The sequence below is a fragment of the Spea bombifrons genome, chromosome 12 (assembly GCF_027358695.1).
Source record: "Spea bombifrons isolate aSpeBom1 chromosome 12, aSpeBom1.2.pri, whole genome shotgun sequence".
Lineage (NCBI taxonomy): Eukaryota > Metazoa > Chordata > Amphibia > Anura > Pelobatidae > Spea > Spea bombifrons.
Genome location: NC_071098.1, coordinates 4477415 through 4504692, shown reverse-complemented (window position 1 = coordinate 4504692; position 27278 = coordinate 4477415). Strand labels below are relative to the sequence as shown.

The window sequence follows — 27278 nt, the reverse complement described above, 5'->3', positions numbered from 1 at the left end:
TGTACAAAAATATTTGTAAAGTTGCGTTTGGCGCGCTGCGTGTTTATTAAATGTATCTATACCCTGCATTTAAAAATATTAATTTCAAAAATAATAAAAATGACAGAAATAATACATGTGCAGGCGGATGCATTTAAAGTACCATGAATAAAAAAAATCTTTTTTTTTGGGGGGGGGGGTTTATTGCCCTTTTAAAATCCACTGGAGAAAATCCTGAGCTCCAATTGCCTTAATCCTAACAAAATAAGTTATATAAAGAAAAAAAAAATGTATTTTTTTTCTTGGTGGGTATACGACTTCTGTATAAACCATTCAAAAATCCAGAGAAAAAAAATGTAAACATATAAAATGATGCTGCAATGGCAATATTGCACAAAAGGTTAAAAAAATAAATGGGCATTTATGGTCGGGGGGGTTTAAAGGTGGATTTTTTTTATAAACTGTCTGGTAGTGCCGTGGGGACAAAGCAAAAATGACAGGTTTTAAGTTGAATCTGGATACCAAGATATAAACATGCAGGTTGGCTTTGCAATGGACGATAAATATAAAAAAAAATATATATATATAAAAAAAAAATAATCAAATATTAGAAGTATATTCTAGAATTTTCTGCGATTCCTACTGAAAATCCAAGAAATTGGGACATGTGCTGTCAGAGCACAATAATACATTTTAAGAACGATTAACATCACCTACGGGCCGAGGGAAAAGCCATTGGCAGATCCCGTGGCAGTGGCGGAGAGAACTTTTTGGGAATATGGCTTTTTTTTTTTTCTTTCTTTCTTCCGTTACAAAATATAACAATCTAGAAAAACAGCCACCGCAACACGAAAACCTTATAAAGCGTGAATATCGACGATACCTCCAGCCTTGGCTCGTACGTCGGCATTTATGGCACGAATATGACGCGTCGGGCCAGCCTAGCTTGGACTGCTCTGCTAAACGGCAGCGTAATAAGGACAGGTTCCTTCACAAAAGAATTCAAACAAAGTACAACATTACAAGACCATAAATAAAATGGGGACGCAGACGGGAAGGAGGATCCCGGAGAAGGGGTTTTTCCACTCTGCGGTGCGGCGGAAAGTTTGAAATGCAATCTCAGAGTCCTGCTTGAAGAAAGATTGTTTTTTTTTTTTCTTCCAGATCCCAGGCTTACACTTGTGGTCAACAAAGCTGAACAAGCTGTCTAAATCACAGAACGATAAAGAGCGACGGCAGCTTACCGGGGAAACGGACGGGCAGTATGCCTCGAAGCGCTCTGATCAATTATCCTGCTAAGTATCGTTTGATTGTCATCGAAGTCACCGTTGGAGAGCAGTGCTTTTCTCATCGGACATCTTTACCTTTTTCTCTTCTGATCACATTCGTGGTCGCGAACCAACAACACATGGTTAACAAGACAATAAAGCCGCTTGAACAGTGCTATACAATAGAGTCCCAATCAAAATCATCTTGGATGTCATCTGCGGGAAGGGAGCGCACGTGGAAGTTGGATGACGGCATCATATGTGGTTGCTGGTTCATGACCCCGTGGTGTCCTGTTAAGCAATAAAACGCTGTTATTAGAGCAGTTTATGGCTAGTAAAAGGCTAGCGGGCATCGGCCAGGCTTGGGGTGAACGAACGGTGGGTGTCTTGTGCCTACCTGTAGTGCTCATTGGCGGTGCTATTAGAGGGTAGCTTGGGGGGCCCATCATGGACGTTGGTACATTTTGCCTCGAATCCAGGTAAACGTTTCCTGCGCGACAAAATAATACGGCGGGTCACACAGAGCACACGCTTAACAGGATAAATTCTAAGGTTATGCCCAAGCATGGACAACATAGTCATGGCTTCTGGTTCTTCTCTATCCTCAATCCCACACTGCACTACTCTGTTGCCCTCCAACATCTTCCCTCCTCCATGTTTTGCCAGTCTGCCCATAGCTTCTACCCATCCCCATTAACGGCAACCCTTAATTTCAACGAGCCCCACCACCATGCCCCCCTTGCCCTCATTGATTCCTTGCTACCCCGGCAGTTGCTCTCCCCGTGGGTTTAGTGATGCTGGTCGGGGTAGGTGTCAGCATGGTGGACCAAGAATTATTCCTACCCGGTTGCAGGCATATGTTATAAGAAGGGGTTTTAAGCACGTGCCTGTTCTGAGGTGCTGCGCGGGTTTCGCGGGGTGCATGTTTCCGTGACACACCGGTGACTGAGCGTTGCTTTGCGAGTCGATGAGGCCGGTCTGCGTGAAGAACTTATTCAGCGAAGAGCACAAGTCTGCAAACTGAACTTGGTCCAACGACCAGTTCTTAAGGTCTGCCTGCCTCATACTTTCCATCAGTCCTGGAGAGGAGGCAGAAAACAACGAGGAGGGGTAAAAAAAACAACGTTTCTGACAAATGATATCGGTTCTCCAGACCTCAAAGTGCCAGAACCACCTCGTCATCCCCACGGTGGCCCTGATTGGCCTTGCTAGCCAACGAACCGCTAGATACTTCAGTTTAATTCACAGAAATTAAATGGGTAGAGAAAGCACGCGCTCTTATCCAGACATCCAGCTGCTCAGAGGATCCGTAAGTCGAGCGTCTTCCAAGTCCCGCTGGAATCTGCCAAAATTCTACAGAAGCGCGTTGCCAATTCCTGGCAGACCGCCCCAGCGGCACGGGGCTACGGAGCTTACGTTGGATCTCGTTACCAACGGCGGCCAGATGCATTTTATAAGAACGACACGGGTCCAGGGGGGGGGGCGCGTACCTTGGAACTGCGAGAGGTCCACGTCGGACCAGTTGGTGCTGCTGGCGATCCGGCAGCTCTCCTTCAGAACTTCAAGAGAGGGGTACCATTCTGTCAAGGACAGTAACATATCGGTCAGGTTCTCTCCTGAACGTTGCAAGGAAAACATAAAATTACTTTTTTTTTTAAGTCGATAACAGCAATCAACGAGCAAAAAAACCCCAAACACTACAGACTTAATACGTGAACGAGAGACCCCGGTCAGGCCTTGGCTTTAGCCAAATTAAGACAGCGCAGTCCTGGACTTCATGCAGTTCTGTGGCTACAGGTTAAATATAAATCTGATAACCCTCAGCCAGATTTGGCTGTAGGATGCCTGCTTGCACCTGTCACACAATGGCATCGCCTGCTGTCGGCGGTACGTTTGTTCACTGCCTGCCGGGTAATAGACAACGGCTGATGACTACAGAATCGTAAAGGAAAGGCGAGGTGATTCCGCTCGAGGGGATCTACAGACGTAGGAAAAGCCGCCAGAGACAGAGATCTTCCTGACTCATCTGGAAAGAAATACAGAGACGGAAGCAGTCCGGCTCCGTGGTCGCTTACCGTTGCCGCAGGCGATTTGCTGCTGCTGCTGCTGCGTTAGAGATGCCGGATGCCCCATGGTCTGGTGCTGGTGGTTGGGGTGGTGTTGGAGATGCTGATGCTGCGCTGGATGGTGCGACTGGTGGGGGTTTTGCTGGTGACACTGGGACGGGTGCTGGGTGCACTGCTGCTGATGGTGTACTACGTTGTGGTGGATGTGTTGGGACTGCTGTGCGTGGAGCTGGGGATGGGACAGGTGGACCATAGAGTCACCTACATTGGTGCCAAGGCTACTGGCATGGCTATTTGTCAGGCTATTTTGGCTACCGTGCTGCTGAGAGCTCATTGTGCTGCTCGGGGAGTGCTGATAGGAGCAGGGAGAATGTGTCTGCTGAGCCGGCTCTGAAGGCAAGTTCATTAATCCTGAAAGAGAAGACGATCACAATGAAACGCCCTCGCAGACCACGACGGGACAGCGCGGACACGACGCAACAGGAATGTAATAATGCTTTCATACCGCCGGGGAACGACCCATTTATCCACTAAACCTGTAGCGTGCAATTAAATTATCTTATTAGTATGATGATGTAATGGATAAAAGGTTCGTTCCCCGGCGGTATGAGAAAAACAAATCAATCTCAGATGCTGTCCATGAGGTGGCCCCAGCTTCCTCGGCTGCACAGTATTCTGATTATATTATATTATATATATATATAGATATATATACACACACTATGAGATATCGGTTCAGGGAGACCCACCTTGGTTAAGCGAATGTGCAAACACGTGCCTGTAGAGGCTCCTGAACGAATCGCTCAGATCTTCAAAGTTATATTCGGGGAAATGCTTCTCCTGCTCCTCACTATTGTACTGGGACTGCTGGGTTAAAGTTTGAGCGGACGGCTCGGGATGGCTCGTCACCTGATGAAAAAGAAGATTACGGAATGGCGCAAACAGCGCAACATTTTCCATGTTATAAACCAGATGTGCGTTTACAACCTTCCTTAAAATAAAGCTGTGGTTCAACAACGTGGGTAACGGGCTCGAGCTTCTGACGCTAGCAGCATGTGATGTCTGGGGCATTTAATAATATCCATTAGAGTATTCCAAGCAAGAGACCCCAGTGCCCTTTAAACCAGGTGGAGCGGACACAAGGCCCACTCACCCCTGGCTATGGTCAGTGATATAATATTCTAGATTCCCCCCTCTCCATCTTTATCCTGAGCCTAACCCACGGCAGCCAGCTGCCCGCTCCATGCCACCGACCTGCGGAGCGCCGAGATAATACGCCGGCTCTCCAGCTTTTAAGGACAGGCGGAAACAAACAATGGCGGCTGTGCAGACACGGAAGATCCCCCTTCTAACCGGCCCACTGAGTAGTGGAACTGAATGCACAAGACAAAGATGGAAGGAGCCCAGCAGGGAGGCGCTTACCGGTGTGTAACTATGTACGCTGCCGGCGCTGTTCAAGTTTAAAGACGACACGCTCTGATCAGAAAGACTGTTGTTAAGGCTACTTCGAGGGCTGTCGTTGCCATCCTGTTCCGGGGAGATTAAGGTTACCTGGAAGAGAGTAAAGAAACGTAAGATTAGGAAACAAAATGACCGTTTACCATGCGCTTTCTGGGTTAATCACCCACGGCGAGGTGCCCGGATGCGCATGCAGACGGATTTAAATCCATCACGCTCGGTGTTCAGATTAATACATTAATTTTTGTTTTTAATGGAAAATGTGATCTGGTTTCGTGTTTTTTTGTTAAATGTCATAAAATTAGAAAATCTCTGCTGAATGTAAAGGATGCATCAATAAACCAAAAGCAAGGGGGCGGAAAAACAAAGGACCATGTCTACTGAGCAGTGCTACATTATACCAGCAATGGGGAAAGAATCAGACTCCGTGTAACAGAGATAGCTGTCTGGTCAGCCCTGTAGAACAGTCCAGTTGTTGATGAACGGCAACTCCTATGATCCGTATCAAATTATTTTACATACGGCCACATACAGATAAGCAAATGTCTCATCAATTAAACTTTATTTTCTTAAAAAGCCCAAGAATAGGCAATAGCTTCTAGAATTCTGCGCCAGGCTACGCGGGTACAGCTTAACAAAAGCAGGTGAGCTACAGGGGCGGCCGCGGCCATCAGACAACGTTTGGGTTCCAGAAAGCTCGTGGCGTTACCTTGTTAGTCACAGTGTTGATAGCCAGTTTCGGAGAGGCACTTCCAGAGATGATACAATCCATTCCCATCGAGTCAGAATCTACGCTGTATGGCGGTGAGACCTAAATTATAATTAATAATACAAGTCAAGCAAAATAGTGTGATAATAAAAGCAAATATATATATACACACACACAACAAAAAGGTTTGGGGTCACTGAGCTGTTTTTATAGAAAACAAGGACATTTCTGGCTGTAACATATAATCGCAGAAGGGTTTCTAACCATCAATTAGCCTTTTAAACTTAAACTTGGATCAGTTGGAGTGAAGGGCCATTGGAACACAGGAGTGATGGGAGTGATAAAGGGCCATTGGAACACAGGAGTGATGGGAGTGATAAAGGGCCATTGGAACACAGGAGTGATGGGAGTGATAAAGGGCCACTGGAACACAGGAGTGATGGGAGTGATAAAGGGCCATTGGAACACAGGAGTGATGGGAGTGATAAAGGGCCATTGGAACACAGGAGTGATGGGAGTGATAAAGGGCCATTGGAACACAGGAGTGATGGGAGTGATAAAGGGCCTCTGTACGCCTATGAAGAGATCCCATTAAAAATCAGCTACGATAGTCATTTACAACATTAACCCCGTCTGCGCTGGATTTCTGACCTATTTCATGTTATTTTAATAGACAAAATTTGCTTTTCTTTCAAAAACAAGGACATTTGTAAGGGACCCCAAACTTCTGAACGGTAGCGTGGAAAGAGGGGGAGAAGTAGAACGTACCCGCTCTCCAGATCGCGGCCTCTTCTTTGGCCGAGCTGGTAACGCGTCCTCCTTTGGATTTGTGTCTATTGCCCAATATGACCCCTGAAATTGAAGCGATAAACGATCATCAGCCATAATCGAACATTCTAATCAAATGTTATTTAACGTTATAGAACCAGTTCTTTAGAATTTACACACAGAAGGATCACAGTCTATTGAGATACGCCTTGATTTCTGTAGCTGTACGACATCTGCGGACACGATATGCTGGTGTCAGAGTATGTCTCGGCCAATCAGAGAAGAGATCTACACTGGTGGCTGTCGGCGACCAAATCGCTGTTTCTGAGCAGGCAGCGCTGGTCACCCCGAGAAAGCAGCTTGTAACTTACAGAGAACCGGCTGCTTTCCCAAACAAATGTTCCAAGTGCTGCAGAACCATGTCTATATCACACTGCACCCATGTGACATACTAGCCACCAATCAGCTGCAGCACTGGCTCAGCAAGGGTTTTGATTGGAGGGGGTGTTTAAAAGTAACGCAATACGCATTCTTTGCTGGGGAGGCTGCATGGGGCGTTGGGCTGTCCCTTGAATATTGTAATTTTGGCCGCTAATAATGAAAGGATAAATACAATTTTTTTAAAAAATGTTTTTTTTTTGTTTGTTTTTCCCCTCCCCATCAGTTTTTTTTTGGGAATGTTGCTAAAATCAAATCATTCTCTAAACGCCAGAGTGAAACCTGAAGACAGGTATGTATCAGTTTGTCTGGTATGAAAGCCAACTGTGAATGCAGAACCCGACAGAGCATGAAGAATAGAGGTGGGCTTGTTTAAATCCCCCCCGCCTGGTGTAAACGGGGTACGGGTTACCTTTCCGGGATCGTCCTTGGATCGAGGCACTTTCAGAAAGCACTTATTCAGGGACAGGTTATGTCGTATAGAATTCTGTCAAAAGCAAAATGAAACAATGATTATTGACCGTCCGTCAGCATCACGAAACCCATTAAAAAAACTGCATGAATTTGGTATTTTAAAATTATAATTTTATATCAAAATAATAAAAAAATCCAAGGTGGAAAAGTAATATTAAATATTTTAGACGTCATCGCGGATTATTAAATAAACCCCTCCAACGCATTTCTTTCCTTAACTTATTTTTTTTTTTCGGCGCCCGGCAGAGCCAGAAGTATAAATCCAGTGCCGGCTGCAGAGATATGTTCTCGATCTATACTAATTTCCTCAATTAAAGAATGAGCAACGTTTTTTCCATAGAATAGTAATATTCTACCTGTCCACTTCAACAAAACCGGGCGCAGTAGAGATGACCCACAAAATAGAGCCAGATATAAACATAAAAACAGCATTTATCAGAGAGTAAGAAAAGTTGAGTGATCTAGAACATGCCATGAGAACGTTAGAACATTAGACGCTACAAGCAATTGACTTTGGTGACTTTAACCCCTTAACTGGAGTCAACTTTAAGGGAATGCCAAAAACTGGTTGACCGTGTGAGGTCACAGGACAAGTCTGGTTCCCTAGCAGAATTTATCTAGAACGCCTTTGTGTGGAGAACGTTAAATAACGGCCTCATTAAGGGTGCCGAGCGGCAGGTCCTGGCACAGTTGTTCGTCCTGCTGATTATATGCAGGATCCTCTTCGGGATTTATAATCCTCGTTAAAAGATTCCCAGGGAAACACCGTCAATAAACGCCGAATATAGACTTCTGTTCCGTAAGTTACCGCCGGCCAAGGGACGATTCACCGATCATTTTATTTAACCCTCGATTGTCACGTCTATAACACTGCACTGTATCACACAGAACGTAACCAGTGTTACGCTCTTTTAGCTTGGAGAGTTCTGTAACATTATCTCAAGTATACAGAATAACGTTGCCTGCACAGATATATATTTAATACGCTACCATTCAAAAGTTTGAGGTCACTTAGAAATGTCCATTAAAATAACATGAAATGGATCAGAAATCCAGCACAGACGGGGTTAATGTTGGAAATGACTATTGTAGCTGGAAACGGCTGATTTTTTATAGAATCTCTTCATAGGCGTACAGAGGTCCTTTATCACTCCCATCACTCCTGTGTTCCAATGGCCCTTTATCACTCGCATCACTCCTGTGTTCCAATGGCCCTTTATCACTCCCATCGCTCCTGTATCACTCCCATCACGCCTGTGTTCCAACGGCCCTGTATCACTCCCATCACTCCTGTGTTCCAATGGCACGTTGTGTTCGCTGATCCAAGTTTAAAAGGCTAATTAATAGTTAGAACCCCTTTTGCAATTATGTTACAGCCAGAAAATTACTGATTTTCCATGAAAACAGCTCAGTGACCCCAAACTTTTGAACGGTAGGGTATACTTCGTCACATGTGCAGACCAAAAACAACATCTTTAAATCTTTCCAGCGGTATTTACAGGAGAATCTAAGACTGGAGCTTCCAGCTGTTGCCCAGCATATCATGTATTGAACACGCTGATATTTTCACGGGATACGCATACGTGTAATTTCAGGGGAGCAGCTGTCGGAAGTCTTTGGTTATTAAAAGTCACGTCTCCAAAAGTAGAAACTGCCCACGAGCCGCCGTTGCCCTTCGCGGGGGGCTTTTTTTGTTGCCATCTGTCACCATAACGTTTGCTTTTCTTCTGGGTGGTTTAAGCTCGGTGTTTAGACCGGTTTTTGGATGCAGACGTCTGGACCGAAAAGCGAAACCAGAAGCCCGGACGAGACTTCGTAAAGACCGATATTCACAAGGACGTGATCTGCCCCGTCTGTGGACCGTGTGGATAAGGAGAAGTCGTCTATAATCAACTGCTGGCTCGTATAGCTTAAAACTTCTCAATCGCAGGACGCCGGGCGCCGCTCACCCTCTGGCCACCCCTCCTCTCATGAACTCCATGGGAGGGCCAGGGGGGCCAGTGCTGCCAGGCCACGGAGAACGGATCACTACCGGCAAAGACATGATTACCAGGAAGGAGACCTCCGGCGACCCACGTGACCAGACAGACCCCGTCACCCAGACGCGAGAAAAGCTGACCCGGGAATTCGGACCCGGGGTCCACGGTCCGCAGGGTCTACTCGCCAACACAACTTCCCCCTACACGCTCAGCCCCCCGGCAACTTATTTTTGCCCCTTAAATGCTTTAAAACGAAAATCCTTACCTTCCAGCCGCTTCCGGCCTCTTTGTAGTACGGGAAGTTATCACAGATCCATTGGTAAATCTCGCTAAGAGTCATTTTCTTTTTTGGTGAGCTGTTGATTGCAAACGTAATGAGGCTGGCGTAGCTATAGGGGGGCTTCCCATCCTTGTGCTGCTGGACGTCCTCCTGGTCCAGCGTGGTGTTCGGGTCGAGGACCTTCTTGCCGGCGCCGGTTCCGTGACCGTGTTGGGCATTGTCCGAGTTCTGGATGGCCGCTCTCACCGTCAGCTGCGGCAGCCAGTCCATAGAAGTCAAACTGCTCTCCAGTTCCGAAGTCATCTCGCGCGGCGTGATTTATCCCTCGGGGCTGTCCTTCCAGGTTAACAAAAAATAAAAAAATAATAAAAAAATCCGGGTGGTTTTCTGGTGAATTTTAGGATCTCCAAATCAAAGGGTGATCGACCTCCAACCTGAAACGAAATATACACAAAATAATGTAATATACGAATTTAAATCATGGGTTACCCTCTGTTAAAATAGGGTCACATGACCGTGTCAGTCCTATCACAAGAGCAGAAATATTATATTATTAAAAAATAAACACAAAAAGATTGCCGGCAGATCGGCCCCATTTGGCCCCCGTCTAGTCTGCCCGTTTTACCCGCTGTAAAGACTCAAACCTCAATCAGTCTTAAGATTCAGGAGCTGTCTTCCTATCCTCGCTGTATTACCCTCTACCACTTCTGCTGGGAGGCTGTTCCACTTCCGTACATTACATCGAATCGTCTGACCGTAGGTTGCAGCCGATTTAGTGAGGCAATGGATTCCATGATGCTAAAAGCAGATCCCAAAGGGCAAGCGGCCACAAGACTAAGACGAGACGATACGTTAGATAAAGAGGGCTCCCGTACTCCTCAGCCAGCCCCGTATCTAAAACAGCATTATGGGAGATGTAGTCCTGCAGCAGCTGGAGGGCCGCAGGTTGGACACCCCTGATCTAGAGGATGCAGTCTTTACTTTTGTTGGCGAGAGGGCCGTGCGCGTGAAAAACAAACGGGGAGAGCGTCGCTTTCCATCCCACGTGATCAGGACAGAAACTTCTACCCGCTTTCACACATTTAAGGAAGTTTTCTGCTTTAATATATATTACAATTTTTTAACCAAACTTCTTTCCGTTACATTTAAAAACAGATTTTTTTTTTTTTAAATCCCTCACCTCGTGTGCGATGTCACAAACGTGTAGCTCGATCCACGTAAACCCATCTGGACAGGAAGGAAGTCCCCTATAAAGAGAAGAAGAGGGGGGACATTAAATAAAGCGAAATTCCTCGCTAGAGCAGTAGAAAGTATCACTTCCCGACGTGATCGGGTTAACCCTTCAGAGGCAGAGCAGCTGGAAGGCGACCCGAGAACGTCCTTTTCTAGAGCTCTTTTGGGGGTCGAAACAAAAACATATATAAATATATAAATAAATAGCCAATAAAGTCAACTGTTGTGTTTTTTGCCCCAAAATATAATGTTTTCAAGCAGCTGCATATTAGCCATTTGTTCTCACTCTGTTATCTGTGCCTCGATCTACTAGACAAGCACAACATAGAATGGCTCGGTCGTAATCACTTAGCTGGACACTAACTAATGGAAGTCTATGGAGGAACGGACTTCTTTAGCATCGCCATAAAGCATCACCTCAGTGTGGTGTTTGAGCCGGGAAAAATCACCCCAAAAAACTAAAATCACATGACTGACAAAAATCCAGATCTGCAAAAAATAAGATTTATGATGTTTTTCAACAATATTATGTAAAAAAAATATATATATATACATATTTATTTATTTTTTTTCCTTATGAATACTTAAAAAAACATGATTAATATGTTGTGTATTGGTGTAAGAATTTGCAGCAGGGATAACCAGAAACATTTAAATTTACAACTACGGCTGGAAACATCAACAGGAATTTAAACCGTAACCTCCGCCAAGCGAATGACTATTACAGGATTTATAAGTGGGTTTTTTTAATTAATTTTTTTATTTAATTGTTTGGGGTTTATTTATTTTTTTTACAGGTAAAATTGTATATTGTGTAATTTGAGTACAGTAATGTTTACTTAGCATTCTGCAGAATTATATAAAAGTTATAAATATATAACTAAAAAATGTTAGGTTTTGGATAAACAACTGACTGCGTGACGTTACGCAGCACAGGGCAGGAAACGGAAACGTGAATGAAACGCGGATCCTACGCGAGCGCCGACGCTCACAGCGCAGATTAGGAGCGGGAATTCAGACTATACACACCGAATTCTTTTTTTTAGTCTGGTTTGTGCGAAGGCAAGTCGGAGCAGGTCTACGCGGAACACAGCGGAGCGGGAAGGATAACGCGAGGGTCTCTCCCCGCAGCACTGCCGAGATCCGTATGGAGAATTCCCGGTTCGGTGGGCTCGCCGGAGCTCGGGGGATCTGGGTAGCAGCAGACCATTATCCCGGGATAAATTCTACCCCTGCGTCACCGGCCGTCTGCCGGCTCTGGATAACCAGCTTGTGATGAGAAGTCGGCATGTGACGAATGGCTTGTAAATAGAACAAGCGCAGTGATTGTGTTCTTATGATTGCAGAAGACAAGCCTATGGGAGCCGGACGTGTCCCCGGGACCGCTTTCTAACCTAAAAGGGAGACCCCCAGCCATCGTATACACGACGTTAATGCGCATAACAACCGCGTGGTCCCTTTAAATTTTAACTTTATCCGTTTGCAAATGCAGGGAGGCATCCCACCGTATGTATTTGCCCCACCGTATGTATTTGCCCCACCAAGGGTAAGCTTTGTCTCTCAGACGTACTCAACAGGTTTTTCTCATCTTAAATTCTTGTGCCTATTAAACTCCCTCACTGTTTTAGCCCCTACCACTTCTGATGGGAGGCTGTTCCACGCATCTACCACCCTCTCAGTAAAGTAAAACTTCCTACCATTCCACAGAAGTAACTTTTAACACTAAATCGAGCGTTCCTGCTATTTCTAAAGCCTTAGATGACAGCACAAGCCGGCTACGACCTGTAATAACCCTCCCGGTTGGGGGGTTCCTTAATTCCGAGCCACTCTTTGCAAATCACAACAGGCTGAGACGGTTCCCGTGTTTCGCACACTCGGCGCGCACTCATGGAAGTGTTCCTCAGTCTGGCCAGGTGTCACTCGACTGTGAAATGTAACATTAGATCGAGGAAATACGCAAACAAAGAAAGAGGCATCGCTTTCCGATCCTCAACGCAAACTGCAGAGGTCACTTAAGGCAAAGGCTGGAGAACACCAACACGAGCCAGATCCCTCAGTGCCAATTCCGTGCCAGGTTCATGTCTTCCCACCGATCGTTACTTCTTGGCTTAACCCCTCAAGAGTCGGACGCGCAGACGCCACCGAAGCAGCCAATCCGTGGCAGGGAATGGCTCCCGCCGAGATCAATGGGGGGTCCAGCATCAAGAATATCACGTGGCGGAAGATGTCTTCGGCCGAACGCATCAGCATGGAAAACACCTGGTTTCGGGGGATGGGGTAAATATATGCAGGGGTTTCTGCAGACCCCCCACACACACACACACAAAAAGGGATCTATCAGCTATCACATGTATTAAAGTGCATATGATGGCTGCCGTGTCCCTTTAATTCATCAAATACTGGCCTTTTAAAAAAAAAAAATTCACTTGTTTTCATCATCCTTTTTATTTTCCTAGGAATTCTTCCACTAAACACGGCCGTTCACAGAGCTCTCGAGCAAAGTCAGGATGGTTTTTCTTAACTGATTCATCAGTTTTATAACAGGATCAGAAAAGGGTAACCCTTCACATTCTGGATTGAATGTCTTACTTTTTATAAAATGAGTTTAAAAAAAAACTATTAAGGTTGCCTAGATACCTCGCGATACATGCTGATTGAAAACAGGAAATTAAAAACCAATTAGGAAGAAAAAGGAAAGGGAAAACCAAAAAAGGAAAGAAAAAGGAAGAGACAGGGAAGGAAAACGTGTGCAATTTGCTGAATAGATCCAGATTATAGAAATGAATGTATTAATAATTAATGATTAATATGTAACAGCCCCAGCGAAGATTCATGAGCGGCAGCCATCGCTACCTGGCGCACACCAGCCTACCTTTCAACGCTTTGCTGATTTGGATGTAATACAGATTACTTTCTGTAGCCCATCTTTGTTGAAGTTATCAGCTTCTGTTTCTTTTCTAGCACCCGGCACAAAAAAATGAAACGGATCACCTATAAAAAAAAAAAAAAAAAAAAAAAAACTGATAGCAAAAAGGTAACGTTGGGGGGGGAGTAATTATCATATTCTCTGCGCTTTTAATAAACCTTCCCACTCTCAGAAACCCCCCCAAAAATACCTGACCCCGGGGCGTTAATCAAGATCGTAGGGGCCGGGGGAACCCTTGCAACCACTTGCCTGTCCCTTACCCACAGCCAGCGGCACGGAGAGAGAGCATATGATTGGATGATCTCTCACACTCTGACTCATCCAGCGGGCAGGAAGTGACATCACATTCATTTCCTGCATGCTGGATCAGTCTGCACACAGCATGGAGGAAGAGAAAGAGCCCCCCCCCCCGCAGGTAGGTGGTTTGGAAGGGGCACTCGAGAGGCCAGCTGTTTGGGGCACTGACCAGTTCGGAATAAAAATGGCACGGGCAGGCTGCCTTTAAGTAACGTGAACCTCACAGGCACCCTCCTGTTCCAGTACAGCCACCATACAGAATTTTATTCATTTCCTAGCATCTCGTTACTGACTCTTTATTGTAAGTTAAGAAATATTTGAAGCACAACTGATACGTTGTTTCAATAGTTTATGATATAACACAAAATCCATTCTCCCATATGAAATATATTTGGCATATTAGACAGTCACACGATTTTTAACGGAAAACGGAATCTCCCCATAGGCGTACAGAGGCCCTTTATCACTCCCATCACTCCTGTGTGCCAATGGCCCTTTATCACTCCCATCACTCCTGTGTTCCAATGGCCCTTTATCACTCCCATCACTCCTGTGTTCCAATGGCCCTTTATCACTCCCATCACTCCTGTGTTCCAACAGCCCTTTATCACTCCCATCACTCCTGTGTTCCAACGGCCCTTTATCACTCCCATCACTCTTGTGTTCCAATGGCACTTGGTGTTCGCTAATCCAAGTTTAAAAGGCTAATTGATGGTTAGAAATCATGCAATTATGCTACAGTCAGAAATGTCCTTGTTTATCATGAAAGCAGCTTAGTGACCCCAAACTTTTGAACAGTAGTGTATACTTCTGCACATGCGCGTTACAAACCCAGTTTATGTGTATATCACGGCATTGGCCATCTTAACGCAAGTACTTAAAAGCGTATGATGGGTGTATGGTTGGTTCCTTTAATATTCCTTCGTCTATACCGGGGTGTCTGGCACATTCGACTGTCCCTTTAACTTAACTTTTAGACGATCCAGCTAACCGCTTTCAATATAACAAGTGTATTTTTGGATATAAAATTGTAATTTTATCCAAAAAAAAAGTACTTTGGTCCACGGGAACGCTTCGTATAACCCATGGCATTTAAATCAGCAACCGAGACAAAATACGAGACGGCAAACACAAAAATACCAGGAAATAAAAAATAAATAAAAAACGCCAGCACTTCTGGAAAGTAGTAGCGATCATCATAGTAACCAGACAACAGGTTTAAATATTCCGTGACGGGGAATTAACATCTCGCTCTTTTAAGAGTTACGGATACAACGTATCCGTAAAATAAAATCCCCGCTCGGTTCTGGTACAGATCGGCACGTGCAAGAAAAAAATATATACTGGAAAGCAACGAGACGCACGGTGCCAGTCCGATCCGCCTCGGGCTGCCAACCAGATGCCAACTTAAACTCATTTGTATCGTACGAAGCTATAAAAGAGTATCTGACACGTTACGACACAAAGTACATAAAAACGTAATTGGAAGATGTTTTATTTGCCCCAAAAATAATCATTTTGATGGCTGCGTCTCATACATCTATAACACTCGCTCTCTTTCTCCGCACGTTACGTGTCTTTGTAGATTGTAAGCCTGTGAGCCGGGTCCGCTGTACCCGATGTACCGGGTCACTTCTAGTTTTGTTGGACCCTTTGATCGCATGGACTGTAAGAAGGGCTGCGGTATAAATAAAAGATAATACAGAACCAATTTGGGATGCCGTCACATGCCTACAATCAGAAGACGGATTCAATTCCTCACTACAAATCTGCTGGCACAAACCGCGTTAACGATAATTAATGTTTACGGCACCGGCAAGGAAAACAGGTTTACTTCCCAAAGCGCCAAACCGGGATCGTTATACTGGTGGCAGACGGAACGATCATCTCCCCAGCATCAATCGGCCGAGCACCTCGGGTCTGGCTGATGTTTGCCGGCGACTAACGCTGCAGCCGCAGATTTGTTACTTCTCTATTTAATCGCAGAGCCACTTTATGACAGTAACTTTAGTATATTACAAACAGCGAGGGGATTTAAACACGCACGGGATAGACATACGGCTCCGGAATCCAAGACGAGACCAACGACTGATTAAGGTTTGAGTCTTTACAGCAGGAGAAACGGGCGAGTAGACGGGGGGCGAATGGGGGCCGATCTGCCAGCAGATTCTGAGATCTGTATCTCTTATGAATAAAGCGGGGTATCTGTAACAGATGAGTAATTGTGTTCTTCCGTTACACCAAAGTACGCTGCTGTTAGTCACCTATTTGCCACCGACAGTGACTTCCCTCCAAAGGGGGCACTTTTGTTTTATGGGGTGGGGCTTAACCAAGACCTTTTAAGTAACACTGCGCCCCATTGGTGTTTGTTTAGAAGGCATTTATAAGAATAATGCATTTTTACTTAGATAAGTTAATATATAAACATATTTCCTGCTGTTTCTATACACATTATCGGGGCTTTTAGGGCTGTAGAACCCTGCGATACCCTCATACCCAGCAAACATTCCGACCTAGAAAAGAGGGGCATCAGGGGAGGAAAGAGGGGCATCAGGGGAGCTGTGCTAGAATCTACCAATTCTATATCTATATATACACACACACACAATCCCACACTAAGCCCTGTATATTAATACATATATGGCCTTATCCCTGTGGCAGGCTATACGTGTACACAGAGCTGTATATGTGTATATGGCACCTAGAGGGCCTTATACAGAGGCCCGGGTGCTCTATACAAGCGACATAGGAGACGGACACCCCAGCACGGCGCCTCCTGCCACCTAGGGGCGTTTAATGGGGGTCCCAGTGCCAGACCGAAGCCCCATTAAGGAGCTATAACTCCCGATCCTTGCCGTCCCCTCAGCTGCTACTGCTGCCAGGCTTCAGCTCACACCCGGCCCGGACCAGCCCCTTCCTCTAACCCCAGGACAGACGGCCTGGAGCCCTCATCTCCGCACTCGGAGTTCCGGTGCTCCAGCTCGACTGCCGCCTCAGCTTCTACAGAACGAGTTAGGAGTGTCTAACCTGATCTGCTGCTCCGTGCGGTCCCGACGTGTCGGCCAGGAGAGGAACGAATGCAGACGTGCCGAGGAACTACAACTCCCGACATCCCCGCGAACGGGGGGAAACTAGATTCAAAGCATGAAAACTTTAATGACAGTGTCGTGGAGAGTCTGGGAACAATCGTGTTCTGTATGCGCTACGGGTAGTGAAAGGGGACAAGCCTAATGTCAGTGCGGAATTGCAATACGCCAATGTTATTTGAGAATAGGTGGCTTTAGATAAACTATAGGACACCAATAATAAATACATGCAGAACAAAGCTTGGGGTTTGAAGGAGCAAGGAATTTCAAGCTTTCGTATTTAACCAAGGAATTCCCCAATAGACATATTATTGTTATTATTATATCTATCTATCTATCTATCTATCTATCTATCTATCTATCTATATATATATGTGTGTGTGTGTGTGTGTGTGTGTGTGTGTACATAGGGATGTATATGTGTGTATATGGGACCCGGAGTGCCTTATACAGAGGCCCAGGTGCTCTATACAAGGGACAAAAAAGATGAACACCCCGGCCAGGCATCTCCTGCCCCCCCCAGGGATTGACAATGGTGGGGAGCTGTGACTCCCAATCACTGCCACCCCCTGAGCAGTCATGTGGTCATATTACTATCGCATAACTGTCAACTGTCCCGCATTGCATGGGACAGTCCCGGTTCTATCCCTCGGGACAGAGGTAGAGCTCGGTACACTTACTAAACCTATTTAAGTAAGCGCTCTGTGATTAAAACTCAAATCTCCAGCTATCAAATTTCATTTACAACAAATCGCTCCATTCTGGAACACAGAGTGTTGTGCAAATCCTTTTAGGCGTCCTATTAAAATGATATAAATCCTGCGCATTCACCGTGAACACCGCGCTCAGCAGGAAGAGGGTTATTTTTTGCTGCGTTATCGACTCTTCTATGCAGCGTTCTCACAGTCTTATTGATTGGAAAAAGCATCCTAAAAAAAAACAAACCCTCAAGATTCAGCAGAAATTGGAGTCTTATTGACGAGCATTAAAACAAATGACTTCTGGATGCGGTGTAAAACCATGGGGAACATGCTCCTTGCCACTCTGGCTCTTAAGGGGTTAAGCGCGTCCCTCAACCACGGTAAAGGTAAATGCAGTCTAAGGGGTTAAACTGTATCTTAAGATTCCACTTTTTTGGTCCAAATTCTATTCTAAAAGCAGAGGATTTATCGAATTGGAGAAAAATATCTCCGTCTTATCCCTTATTCATACATAATTCCCTTTAACCTCTGTGCTGCCGGACCCATACAGAACATGTTGTACAATAACCGACGAAGCACCCTGATGATAAGGATACGATGAAGGGGATGCAGGCAGCGCTGGTACCCAGAGAGCATCCTTTGTAAGCATCACTCGCATCCGAGCTCCGCGATTGGTCAATCTGCAGTCTCAAGACTGCCATCCCTGCAAAAGGATAGGTCCTTGGCATCCGAGCTGCCGATTGGCCGGGGGGAATCCAGTAATGATTGCTATAATAATAACCTTTCTTTGGATGCAGCTCTGGCTTTCCTTAGGTAAGCTGCAGGTAACAGGGGCAAGCGCAAGGTCCGCAGCCGCAGGATGTGGGGCAGCAGGTGATGCAGAAATAGCAAGAATGAAAAACATGCAGAAGAAGGAAAAATGAGCCAATTATCAGCATTGCTAATGAGCATGGCGTTAGTAAACCTTTCTTACATTTAAAGTGGATTTGTCAAGGTTCCTTCAGTGTTGATTGCATCAAGGCGATGTACCCTGGCTGCGCATGGAGCTGGGGGCTGTGAGCTGGGGAGGGTATTAGAATCTGCCTCTGATGCCCCATCTCTGGGTGCTGGTCCAATGCAGCTCATCATGTGTTCCTGTACAGACGTCTCGGTGCTGCACTCAGGCCTTTAAAGGGCTTTAAAGGGACTGACCTTGGCTCCGTTCTTGCGCCCCTCCTATTGCATTTGGGTATTTTTTTTCTTTTGCCCTTTCTTTCTTTTTTTTTGCTCCGCGTTCACCATGGGCTCCCAGCTGTGGCTTCTCACAGACAGGCAGATCCTGGAGGATTATCCACAGACGCGGATCTCGGAAGCGCTGAAGCTGAGATGCCGGGAACAAGAAGTGGGGTTCGCTTTGGTTTTAATGGAGCACATAGCCCTCACTGTCACCGACGGACACTTGGGTAAGATATCTGGAATTTCTGTAGAACTGAAACTTAAAAAAAACAGCATCAGAATTATTAAGGAGAAGCGGGGGGGGGGGGTCTGGGGGTTTTTAGCCAAAAATATATGTTTCAGAGGACAAAATATTTTTATAGAATTTTTAGAATTCATATTTTGTGAAAACACAGGAAAACCAGGTTAGTTTGTTAAAATGATGTCATCTTCGGCAGAAACCCTTGGAAACAAATGTCTCGGTCCTACTTTTTTAATTAAGGTCCGTTTTCCAAGATGTTCTGCAGCAGCTGCTTCTCTAAGGAGCCGGTTCCCAGACATAAACAGGCACTGGGCTCATCGGAAAATGTCTCCTTTCTGTATAATTCTCCATTGGTTGGCAAGGCGAGCGATGATTTGAGGAGTCTATGGCAATTCGGGAAAAAAGGCACGAAAAGTTGACTATTTTTAGGCTTAGATGGAATGGAAGGAAGTTTTACTTTACTGAGAGGGTGGTAGCTAAATGGAACAGCCTCCCAGCAGAAGTGGTAGAGACTTATACAGTGAGAGGATTTAAACATGCATGTGATAGGCGTACGGCTCCTCAATTTAAGACGACACCAACGACTGATTAAGGTTTGAGTCTTTACAGCACGAGAAACGGGCAGACTAGACGGGGGCCGGATGGGGCCGATCTGCCGGCGGATTCTGTGTTTTTATTTTTTAATAAAATAATATAAAGAAAATATTTCTCGTGAAATATTAATATTGAGAATGAGCTATCTGCAGTGTTCGGTATGAAACTATTGTAGACTATGATCCCCTTCAGCCTTAACCCACCCAGTATATGGATGATGGGGAATGTAGTTAAGGAGCCCAAACATTATAATTTATGGTATTCTTGGTTGTATTGAATTTTTTGTGTCGCACGACATCATTTGTCACCTTAACGACTCCACAACCATCTTTACGATCTTTATTCGCATTAGAGGAGATATTGGGTGTTAAGTGACTCGGCGTTGCAGTTGAATTACATCAGAGCGTTTCTGTGCCATCTGCCCAGAGGGTGACACTCGGGAGGCATCAGCCCAGAGTGGGCACGAGACAACGTGGGCTCTCCACACCGGGAAACAGCTTGAAATAAAGGAGCCCCGCGTAAAATCCTACCGCTTTACCTACAGCTCGGGCAGGTATAACAGCATGAAACAGTATCCACTTATTATTAATGCATGCCTCCCAACTGGCTCGCTTTAAGCAAGGCAGTCCCAACTTTGCAACTCTTTGCTGCTATCCCACTGAGCTCTACTTGCCCCTCTTTTTCCCGGGACAGCGGGATTCAGGACCGCAATCCCGTTGCGTATGCTGCGTAATTCACCGGGGGTAGAAGTCGTGAGGTATTCTGATGAGTGGAGAAAGAAAATAAATATAATACAATGAGCTTTTACTTCTCAGACCTTTTAGCGCATCAAGTGATGTATATACCTGGGAACTCTCCGGGTTTTGCCTGGAGATACCTTGAGAAGCACCGCTTCCAGGAAATGGGAGACAGCAGGACTTCCTGCCAGCATCCCGCGGGACTTCCTGCCCGTATCCCGCTAGACTTCCTGCCCGTACCCCACTAGACTTCCTACCCATATCCCGCGGAACTTCCTGCCCGTATCCCGCTAGACTTCCTACCCGTATCCCGCGGAACTTCCTGCCAGCGATTAACGTTATTTGTATCAATTATAGCCCTGTATGTCCTCCTAGTTATTTTATAAATGTATCCATAAATACAGACCTTTGATACATTTCATAAATAAATACATATGAGTATAAAGAATTAGGTTTAGGTAGGTATCACAGCTGGGGGAAGCAGTGCCAACCAATGCCAACCAATACAACTTATGCCCCCATTATTTAGGTTTTTCTTTTTTTCATGTATCCCATGTAATGCAATTTGACGCCTCCTTGCGTGGGGTGGGATAATTAACGTACATAGCGTTCAAAACCAAGAAAACTTTAAAAAAAAATCCCAAAAGAGATTAGAATAATCAGATCTGTTAATTAGTCAGAGATTACTCATAGGAAAATCTGGCTTCATCGCAGTCAATGCACTAATTAACAGGGGTAGGACGGGTAATTTTATACCCCGGGATCTGGAAAGGATAACCCAGGCTGGTTTTCAGTCTCCAATATACATTTTCCATAGAATATTTTGGGCGACTTTCTTCTAGATCGTTGTGCAGCATTAGAATCCTAATTCCGAGGGTCCGTGACATTCCCTGAAATAATCCTTTAAGGATGTAGAATGTTGCGTCCTTCGTATTTTTTCAGGGAATTCCTAATTGTCATGTGACACAAAGCAGGCACTGATATTTTGTTCCTATAGAAACAAAAAAGTGCTTTTTCAAAGGGCTCTGTGTGTCGCTTTTATGACATGAACCGTCTGATTTACTGAGAAGGGGGTAGATCAGTGGAACAGCCTTCCAGCACAAGTTGCAGAGAGTCTTTACAGCAGGAAGAACGGGGAAACTAGATGGGGGGGCCGAATGGGGCCGATCTGACGGCAAAATCCAAGTTTCTATTCTTCTAATTCTATTCTAGTTGCTTGACCTTCTAGAAAGCTCGTGCCCTTGTAGAATGTCCGAAGGGCCCCAATGAATAATCACTCCGATGAGCTAATCAATAATAATCAAGGAAAGGCTCACTTGCTTGGAAGTTGGATTGGACAGCCTGCAGCTCCCCATTAATTTAATCATATTTTACAAAGCTGTGATCCGCATGCCTCCCAACTGTCCCGCTTTGCATGGTCCAGTCACAATTTAGCCACTCCATGCCGCTGTCCCACTGACCTCTACATCAGGCTTTGGGGGGGCAGCGGGATTCGGGAGAGTGGGATTCATATTGCGGGAGGGTAGACGTTGGAGGGTATGGATTCCCAACCTCAGTTGGAATAGAATGGGGTCATTTTACCGAATGTCGCCCCGTTCATGTGCTTTGCTTTAAAATACACCTTTTTCATGACATGGATTGGAAATCGAGAGTAAGAGACTCAGGAATTTCCTTGAAATGATCTTGGCGAGCCAGCGCCTGACAATAAAACCGCACACTCGGCACTTTCTGAGAGACCGGACACTTCCCGTGATGGATTGATGAGATTCTAAGCTGCTAATGGGGCGGCAGGTAGTTTCTTCCCTGCTGCGTCGGCAGAGACTTCCTGATCGTAGCGAAGACAAAGAAAGTAAATTATTTTAAACAACAAAAATACCTTTTTTTTAATACTTATGAATTTTATGCCGATGGTCCCGGCTTCTGTATGGATCACCTTTGACCCGCGGACTTACTATGATTTTCAGCAGGTTCAGGCAAATCTGGCTTCTTTCGTGGACAACACGTCGAGGGTTTTGCTGAAGCTCAGTTAGAGATTGTAGGACCTTATTGCGCACCGGACATTGGGGTACTTGGGGGATATTAAAGTCCTAAAATCAGGTGACCTGCTCGTTTTATGTTAATAATTCCCCCCCAAGGTTCATTGGGGACCGGCTAAGGAGGAACTGATGATGACGATGACCAAGTGATCAGGCAATAAGGAGACATCAGAATACCACCTCCGCCGGTTGAACAGGCCCTTTAAATCAGATTAACTCAACCTTTTTATCTTCCAAGCGCACGTCTCGTAATTCTGCAATATAAGGTTATCCCGTAACGTGTGAGATTCACAAACCGTAGAAAATCGCTCGAGCGGCTAAGGGATTTTTCTGGTTAACTTTAGGTTGAAGTATTCAGTGGTTTTTATTTATTTCTTTATTTAGGTTTTTTTTTTTTTGCACAAAATGTTATTTTTAGGGCAGGATGAGTCAGAGATACTGCTGCGGTCTAAACTGAGAATAGAAAATAAAGTGGCAGAGGATTTCCTGCTAAAGCGTAAAGAAAATGTAAAGAAAATGTCTAAATATTTATTTTCATACATATGCCAGTTTCTCCTCCTGTAAAAACTCAAACTTTAACGTTGGTCTCGTCTTAGATGCAGGAGCCGTATGCCTATCCCATGTATGTTTAATCCCCTCACTGTATTACCCTCTACCACTTCTGCTGGGAAGCTGTTCCATGTATCTACCATCCCTCAGTAAAAATGCTTTATATATATTTATGTTTTATGAGCAATCTCTGTGTGGACTTTTTGGAACAATGGATGATTTTAAAAACAAAATGTATGTGACAGATACAACGTATGACAGATTAAGTAGCTGTTCCACTTAGACAAGACATTTATTGAGTTATATAGTAGGTGGAAATAAGGAAAGAGGCAAAATATTTTTAGTTTGAATGATGTTAGAATTAGCCGAGTAAGTGGAACTGCACCTTTAACGTATAGCAACGCACATATATGATGCTATAGATCATGTTTTTGGTTTTTTGTTGGATCCCATCTCTCATAAAATCTTGTTTCCAGGCTTGCAAATTAACCAGAAGATTGTGACTGCTTACCCTCAGGTGATACTGGTTCGGTTGCCAACCCCAACGGTGCAGTCTGATAGCGCTATAACGGTTTTGAGACACCTTGAAAAGCTAGGTTGCCGTCTAGTGAATCATCCGAAAGCCATTTTAAACTGTGTGAATAAGTTCTGGACATTTCAAGAGCTCGCGGGCCACGGGATACCCTTACCTGACACTTTCTCCTACGGTAAGTCCAAGAAAATACATGGTCGGGAGTTCCTAGTCTTTGGTATCCGCAACCTTCAAAATAAGTTTTAATATCATGTGTTCTGGAGCAGGAATCCCAGGTTCAGAGGTTCTTCTTGGCCAACAGCTTGTTGATGTTGACCACCATTCCAAATAAGAGCTCTACCAAATATAATTGTTGCCTCAAATAAAAATAATAAATCCAACGTACAAGACGAAGGTCCATCTTTCAGGTAGACTAGACATAGACTTTCGAAGATGCCAAATGATTCAGAAGAGCACAAGAACTGAGTTATCAGAACGTTATCGGTCTTCTGAGATCAGGTCACCCCAATGCCTGCCTTGCACAGAGTGATCCCTTTTATTTGAGAGTCTTCTCTGAACTTGTTATGATGACATCTGCTCAGGTCTAAAGTGGACTCCAGGGTTAGGCAACAACATTCTTTGTGAAGGACATTTGACCAGATGCCCCATGAGCAACAATGACTTCCACATCCTGGTCACCGGTGTCCAGGAAGAGACACTTTACCTATTCCTGGAGGATTCTATAATTGTTACATAATTTAGGTTAATAAATGACATTCCTTTTGCTTCACCTCACCCAAAAATGGTAACAAAGAATGTTGTTGAAATAATTTTACTCCAAATGGGATTCAAAAAGAAAAATGTCTTCTGGTCCAACTTTATACAGCTTTATACAGTTTTTTTTAGCGATCTGTAGGAACTTTGCTCACGTGGTCTGACCTCTGAGACACAACTCAACTTCATCGCATAGACACATATATTTGGTGTGGAAGCCACCGTGGCATGTAGCCACCTGTCCTCTTTGGTGAAATGTACTTAGAAGCTGAGCTCATTTATCCTAAAATGATTTACTTGAAGTTGGTGTCTCCAAAAGCTTGAGGGACATCAAGAATTTGTTGACGTTCTAAGCTGAACGCAGTCCGCTCCTTCCAGTGATATGTTTGGTTTGCTATTTGTCCCCCAAAAATTAAAATACAACCTCACAGCTCATTGGCTATTCACAGCGCGCCCTAAAAACCATTGCGCAATAAGGGGGCAGGAAAAGTAACAATTACATTGAATTTGATACAGTTTGATGATAGGAGTAACACACGTTAGGAGACACCGGTGTAGAAGGAGAACTTCAGAGACCCTTTAAACATAATGGGGACCCCGGGATCTGCCCCCCCCCAGCCCAATCGAGGCTGTTCTAGAACTTGCTGAGAACGTTTTCTCTACCATATGATTTATGGCGGGTTTTGGGGCTTCTTATAAAACGATCCGGATACTTAGCAGCTTTGTTTCTGGCTTTAGTCCATCTCAGTGCATTTGTATCCGCGCCAATAAACCCATTTTTTTTTGCGGTAATTGATTTGGAATCAGCAAATTTGTCAAATTCTGAAGTTTGTTTTCTCTCGGTAGGCGGCCACGACGACTTCTCCAAAATGATACAAGCAGCCGAACCGCTCGGGTATCCTGTGGTTGTGAAAAACACACGAGGATATCAAGGTATTTCCAATAACGTCACGCGGAAACATGGCGGCTCACTGTCATAACCCAACGAGCCATCACTTAAATGGTTAATAAAGCCTCACGCGGAGTAAGCCCTCAGTTGGTCTCGATGCCAAAACGATATACCCGTCCCGTACATGTTTAAATTCCCTCACTGTATTAGCCTCTACCACTTCTGTGGGGTGGCTGTTCCACTTAGCTACCACCCTCTGAGCGGATGCTTGGACATGGAGACCCTCTGTATTTGAAGTGAAAAATGTGTAAATCCATAAACATTAAAAAATCATGTGTTCCGTGACACGTTTCCCCCCGATTTGTTGTTCTGCTTGTAGGAAGAGCCGTATTTCTTGCCAGGGATAAGCACCACTTACTGGATCTATCCCACCTAATGCGGCACGACGCGCCATACCTGTTCCAGAAGTATGTGAAGGACTCGCACGGGAAGGGGGTCCGCGCGGTGATTGTCGGGGGGAGACTGATTGGCTCCATACTGTGCTGCTCCACGGATGACCGAATGCAAAGCAGCTGCTGTTTAGGTAAGTCTGAGAAACAGCAATTTATTTATTATATTCTAGAACTCACCGGGAGTATTGTGAAAAATGGAGGAAAACGGACATTTAAAGGCCGGCCAGTAAAACGGGGAAAGGTTTGCAGGATAAAAATGAGGGTGGTAGATAAGTGGAACAGCCTCCCAGTAGAAGTGGTAGAGGGTAATACAGTGAGGGTATTTAAACATGCATGGGATAGACATACGGCTCCTGAATCTAAGACGAGACCAACGACTGATTAAGGTTTGAGTCTTTACAGCGGGAGAAACGGGCGACTAGAGGGGGGCCGGATGGGGCCGATCTGCCGGCAGAGTCTATGCTTCATTTATTGTATAATATATATATTATTTACAGGAGGTACGGCTGTCAGCTGTGCCCTCAGCGAGCAGGGGAAGCTGTTAGCCTCGCGAGTCTCTTCTATCCTCGGCGCGGACGTGTGCGCCATCGATCTTCTCCTGCAGGATAATGGATCTTTCGTGGTTTGCGATGCTGATGCGAACGTCAGCTTTGCCGAGTTTGACCAGGCGTGGAAATTAGATCTGGGAAGCGTTATAGCGGATTACGCGCTATCCCTCCTCCCCGGGAAGATACGGCAGGAGACGCCTCCGCTATCTGCAGCCCCCGGGGCCGAGGAAACCCAGGAGACTCCAGGACAGGAGCCGTCCGCAAGCTGCAGCCGTATAGAGGACATCAAGGATTGTCCGAACGTGCCAAAGCCGCGTCCCCCGGCCCCGTCTGATTGCACTCACAACACGGACAAGTAATCTACCTCCTCACGCATGGTGTATGTAACCTACAGGGACCTCCGCGGCGACACGGGGGCTGATGGACAAATGTTTTAGCCTCTCTAAAAGGACTAATGCTGCTTCCTTCTATCTGACATGTATTACAAACGCTTACCTGCACAGCGATGGTTAAAGAGGGGCCTCGGAACCATGTCTGGTCTCATACCAGCCTTCCTGGCATCAAAACATCTTTAAAGGGCGGTATTCACTAAACCGGGGGTTTGCGGGTGAGCTGGCCCTGTGTAATGTATAATTTATGGGGTGGGGGCATGTTGTAGCTTTAACAATACATTATGCAGGGTCAGCTCACTCCTTAAAGATAGAGCTCACACTGGGGGTAGCCTCAAACTCCCAGTTTAGTGAATACACCCCAAAGATTGGAAGTGTTCAGTGATACGGGGCATTGAAAGACCCCAGGTGTCACCGATTTTGTGTAATCCACGCGTAAAATCATTCTGTTGCCACTCGCTCTGCAAGTTATCCTGCAGAATCCAGAAAAGCTTGCTCTGGTGCCGGATCTAGATTCTAGGGATTGGCCATTTCTAATTAAATGGGTTTATGTGTCTACGGGCACCAAATGGGATAACACGTGACCCCCTGTATAGCTGCTGGGGGGCTCTTTGTCCCTTATAATTAGTTTTGGGGTAGTCTGCATGTCCAGCTACATGCCAGGTTGGCCGAGTCGGCTAA

At 45.3% G+C, this 27278-nt stretch overlaps 2 protein-coding genes across 3 annotated transcripts; one reads left to right on the top strand and one right to left on the bottom strand.

The window, feature by feature from the left end:
* Nucleotides 1-746: 746 nt before the first annotated feature.
* On the bottom strand, nt 747-16996 carry FOXJ3 (forkhead box J3). Of its 2 annotated transcripts, none has more exons than XM_053452318.1 (14): nt 16903-16996; nt 13525-13643; nt 10600-10666; nt 9405-9853; nt 7099-7173; nt 6249-6332; nt 5481-5582; nt 4736-4864; nt 4063-4222; nt 3323-3724; nt 2738-2863; nt 2135-2326; nt 1645-1737; nt 747-1538 (listed from the first exon to the last, which is right to left on the bottom strand). In XM_053452318.1, the coding sequence occupies exons 4-14, from the start codon at nt 9720-9722 to the stop codon at nt 1423-1425; spliced, it is 1797 nt and encodes a 598-aa protein (XP_053308293.1). In that variant the 5' UTR covers nt 9723-9853; nt 10600-10666; nt 13525-13643; nt 16903-16996; the 3' UTR covers nt 747-1422. The 2 variants fall into 2 exon arrangements, with proteins under 2 accessions (XP_053308293.1, XP_053308294.1); XM_053452319.1 differs by having other exon boundaries at nt 2738-2827.
* Nucleotides 16997-18417: 1421 nt separating this feature from the next.
* RIMKLA (ribosomal modification protein rimK like family member A) lies at nt 18418-26720 on the top strand. The gene is made up of 5 exons (XM_053452322.1): nt 18418-19104; nt 23511-23741; nt 25166-25252; nt 25588-25791; nt 26158-26720. The coding sequence occupies exons 1-5, from the start codon at nt 18942-18944 to the stop codon at nt 26565-26567; spliced, it is 1095 nt and encodes a 364-aa protein (XP_053308297.1). The 5' UTR covers nt 18418-18941; the 3' UTR covers nt 26568-26720.
* Nucleotides 26721-27278: the final 558 nt, after the last annotated feature.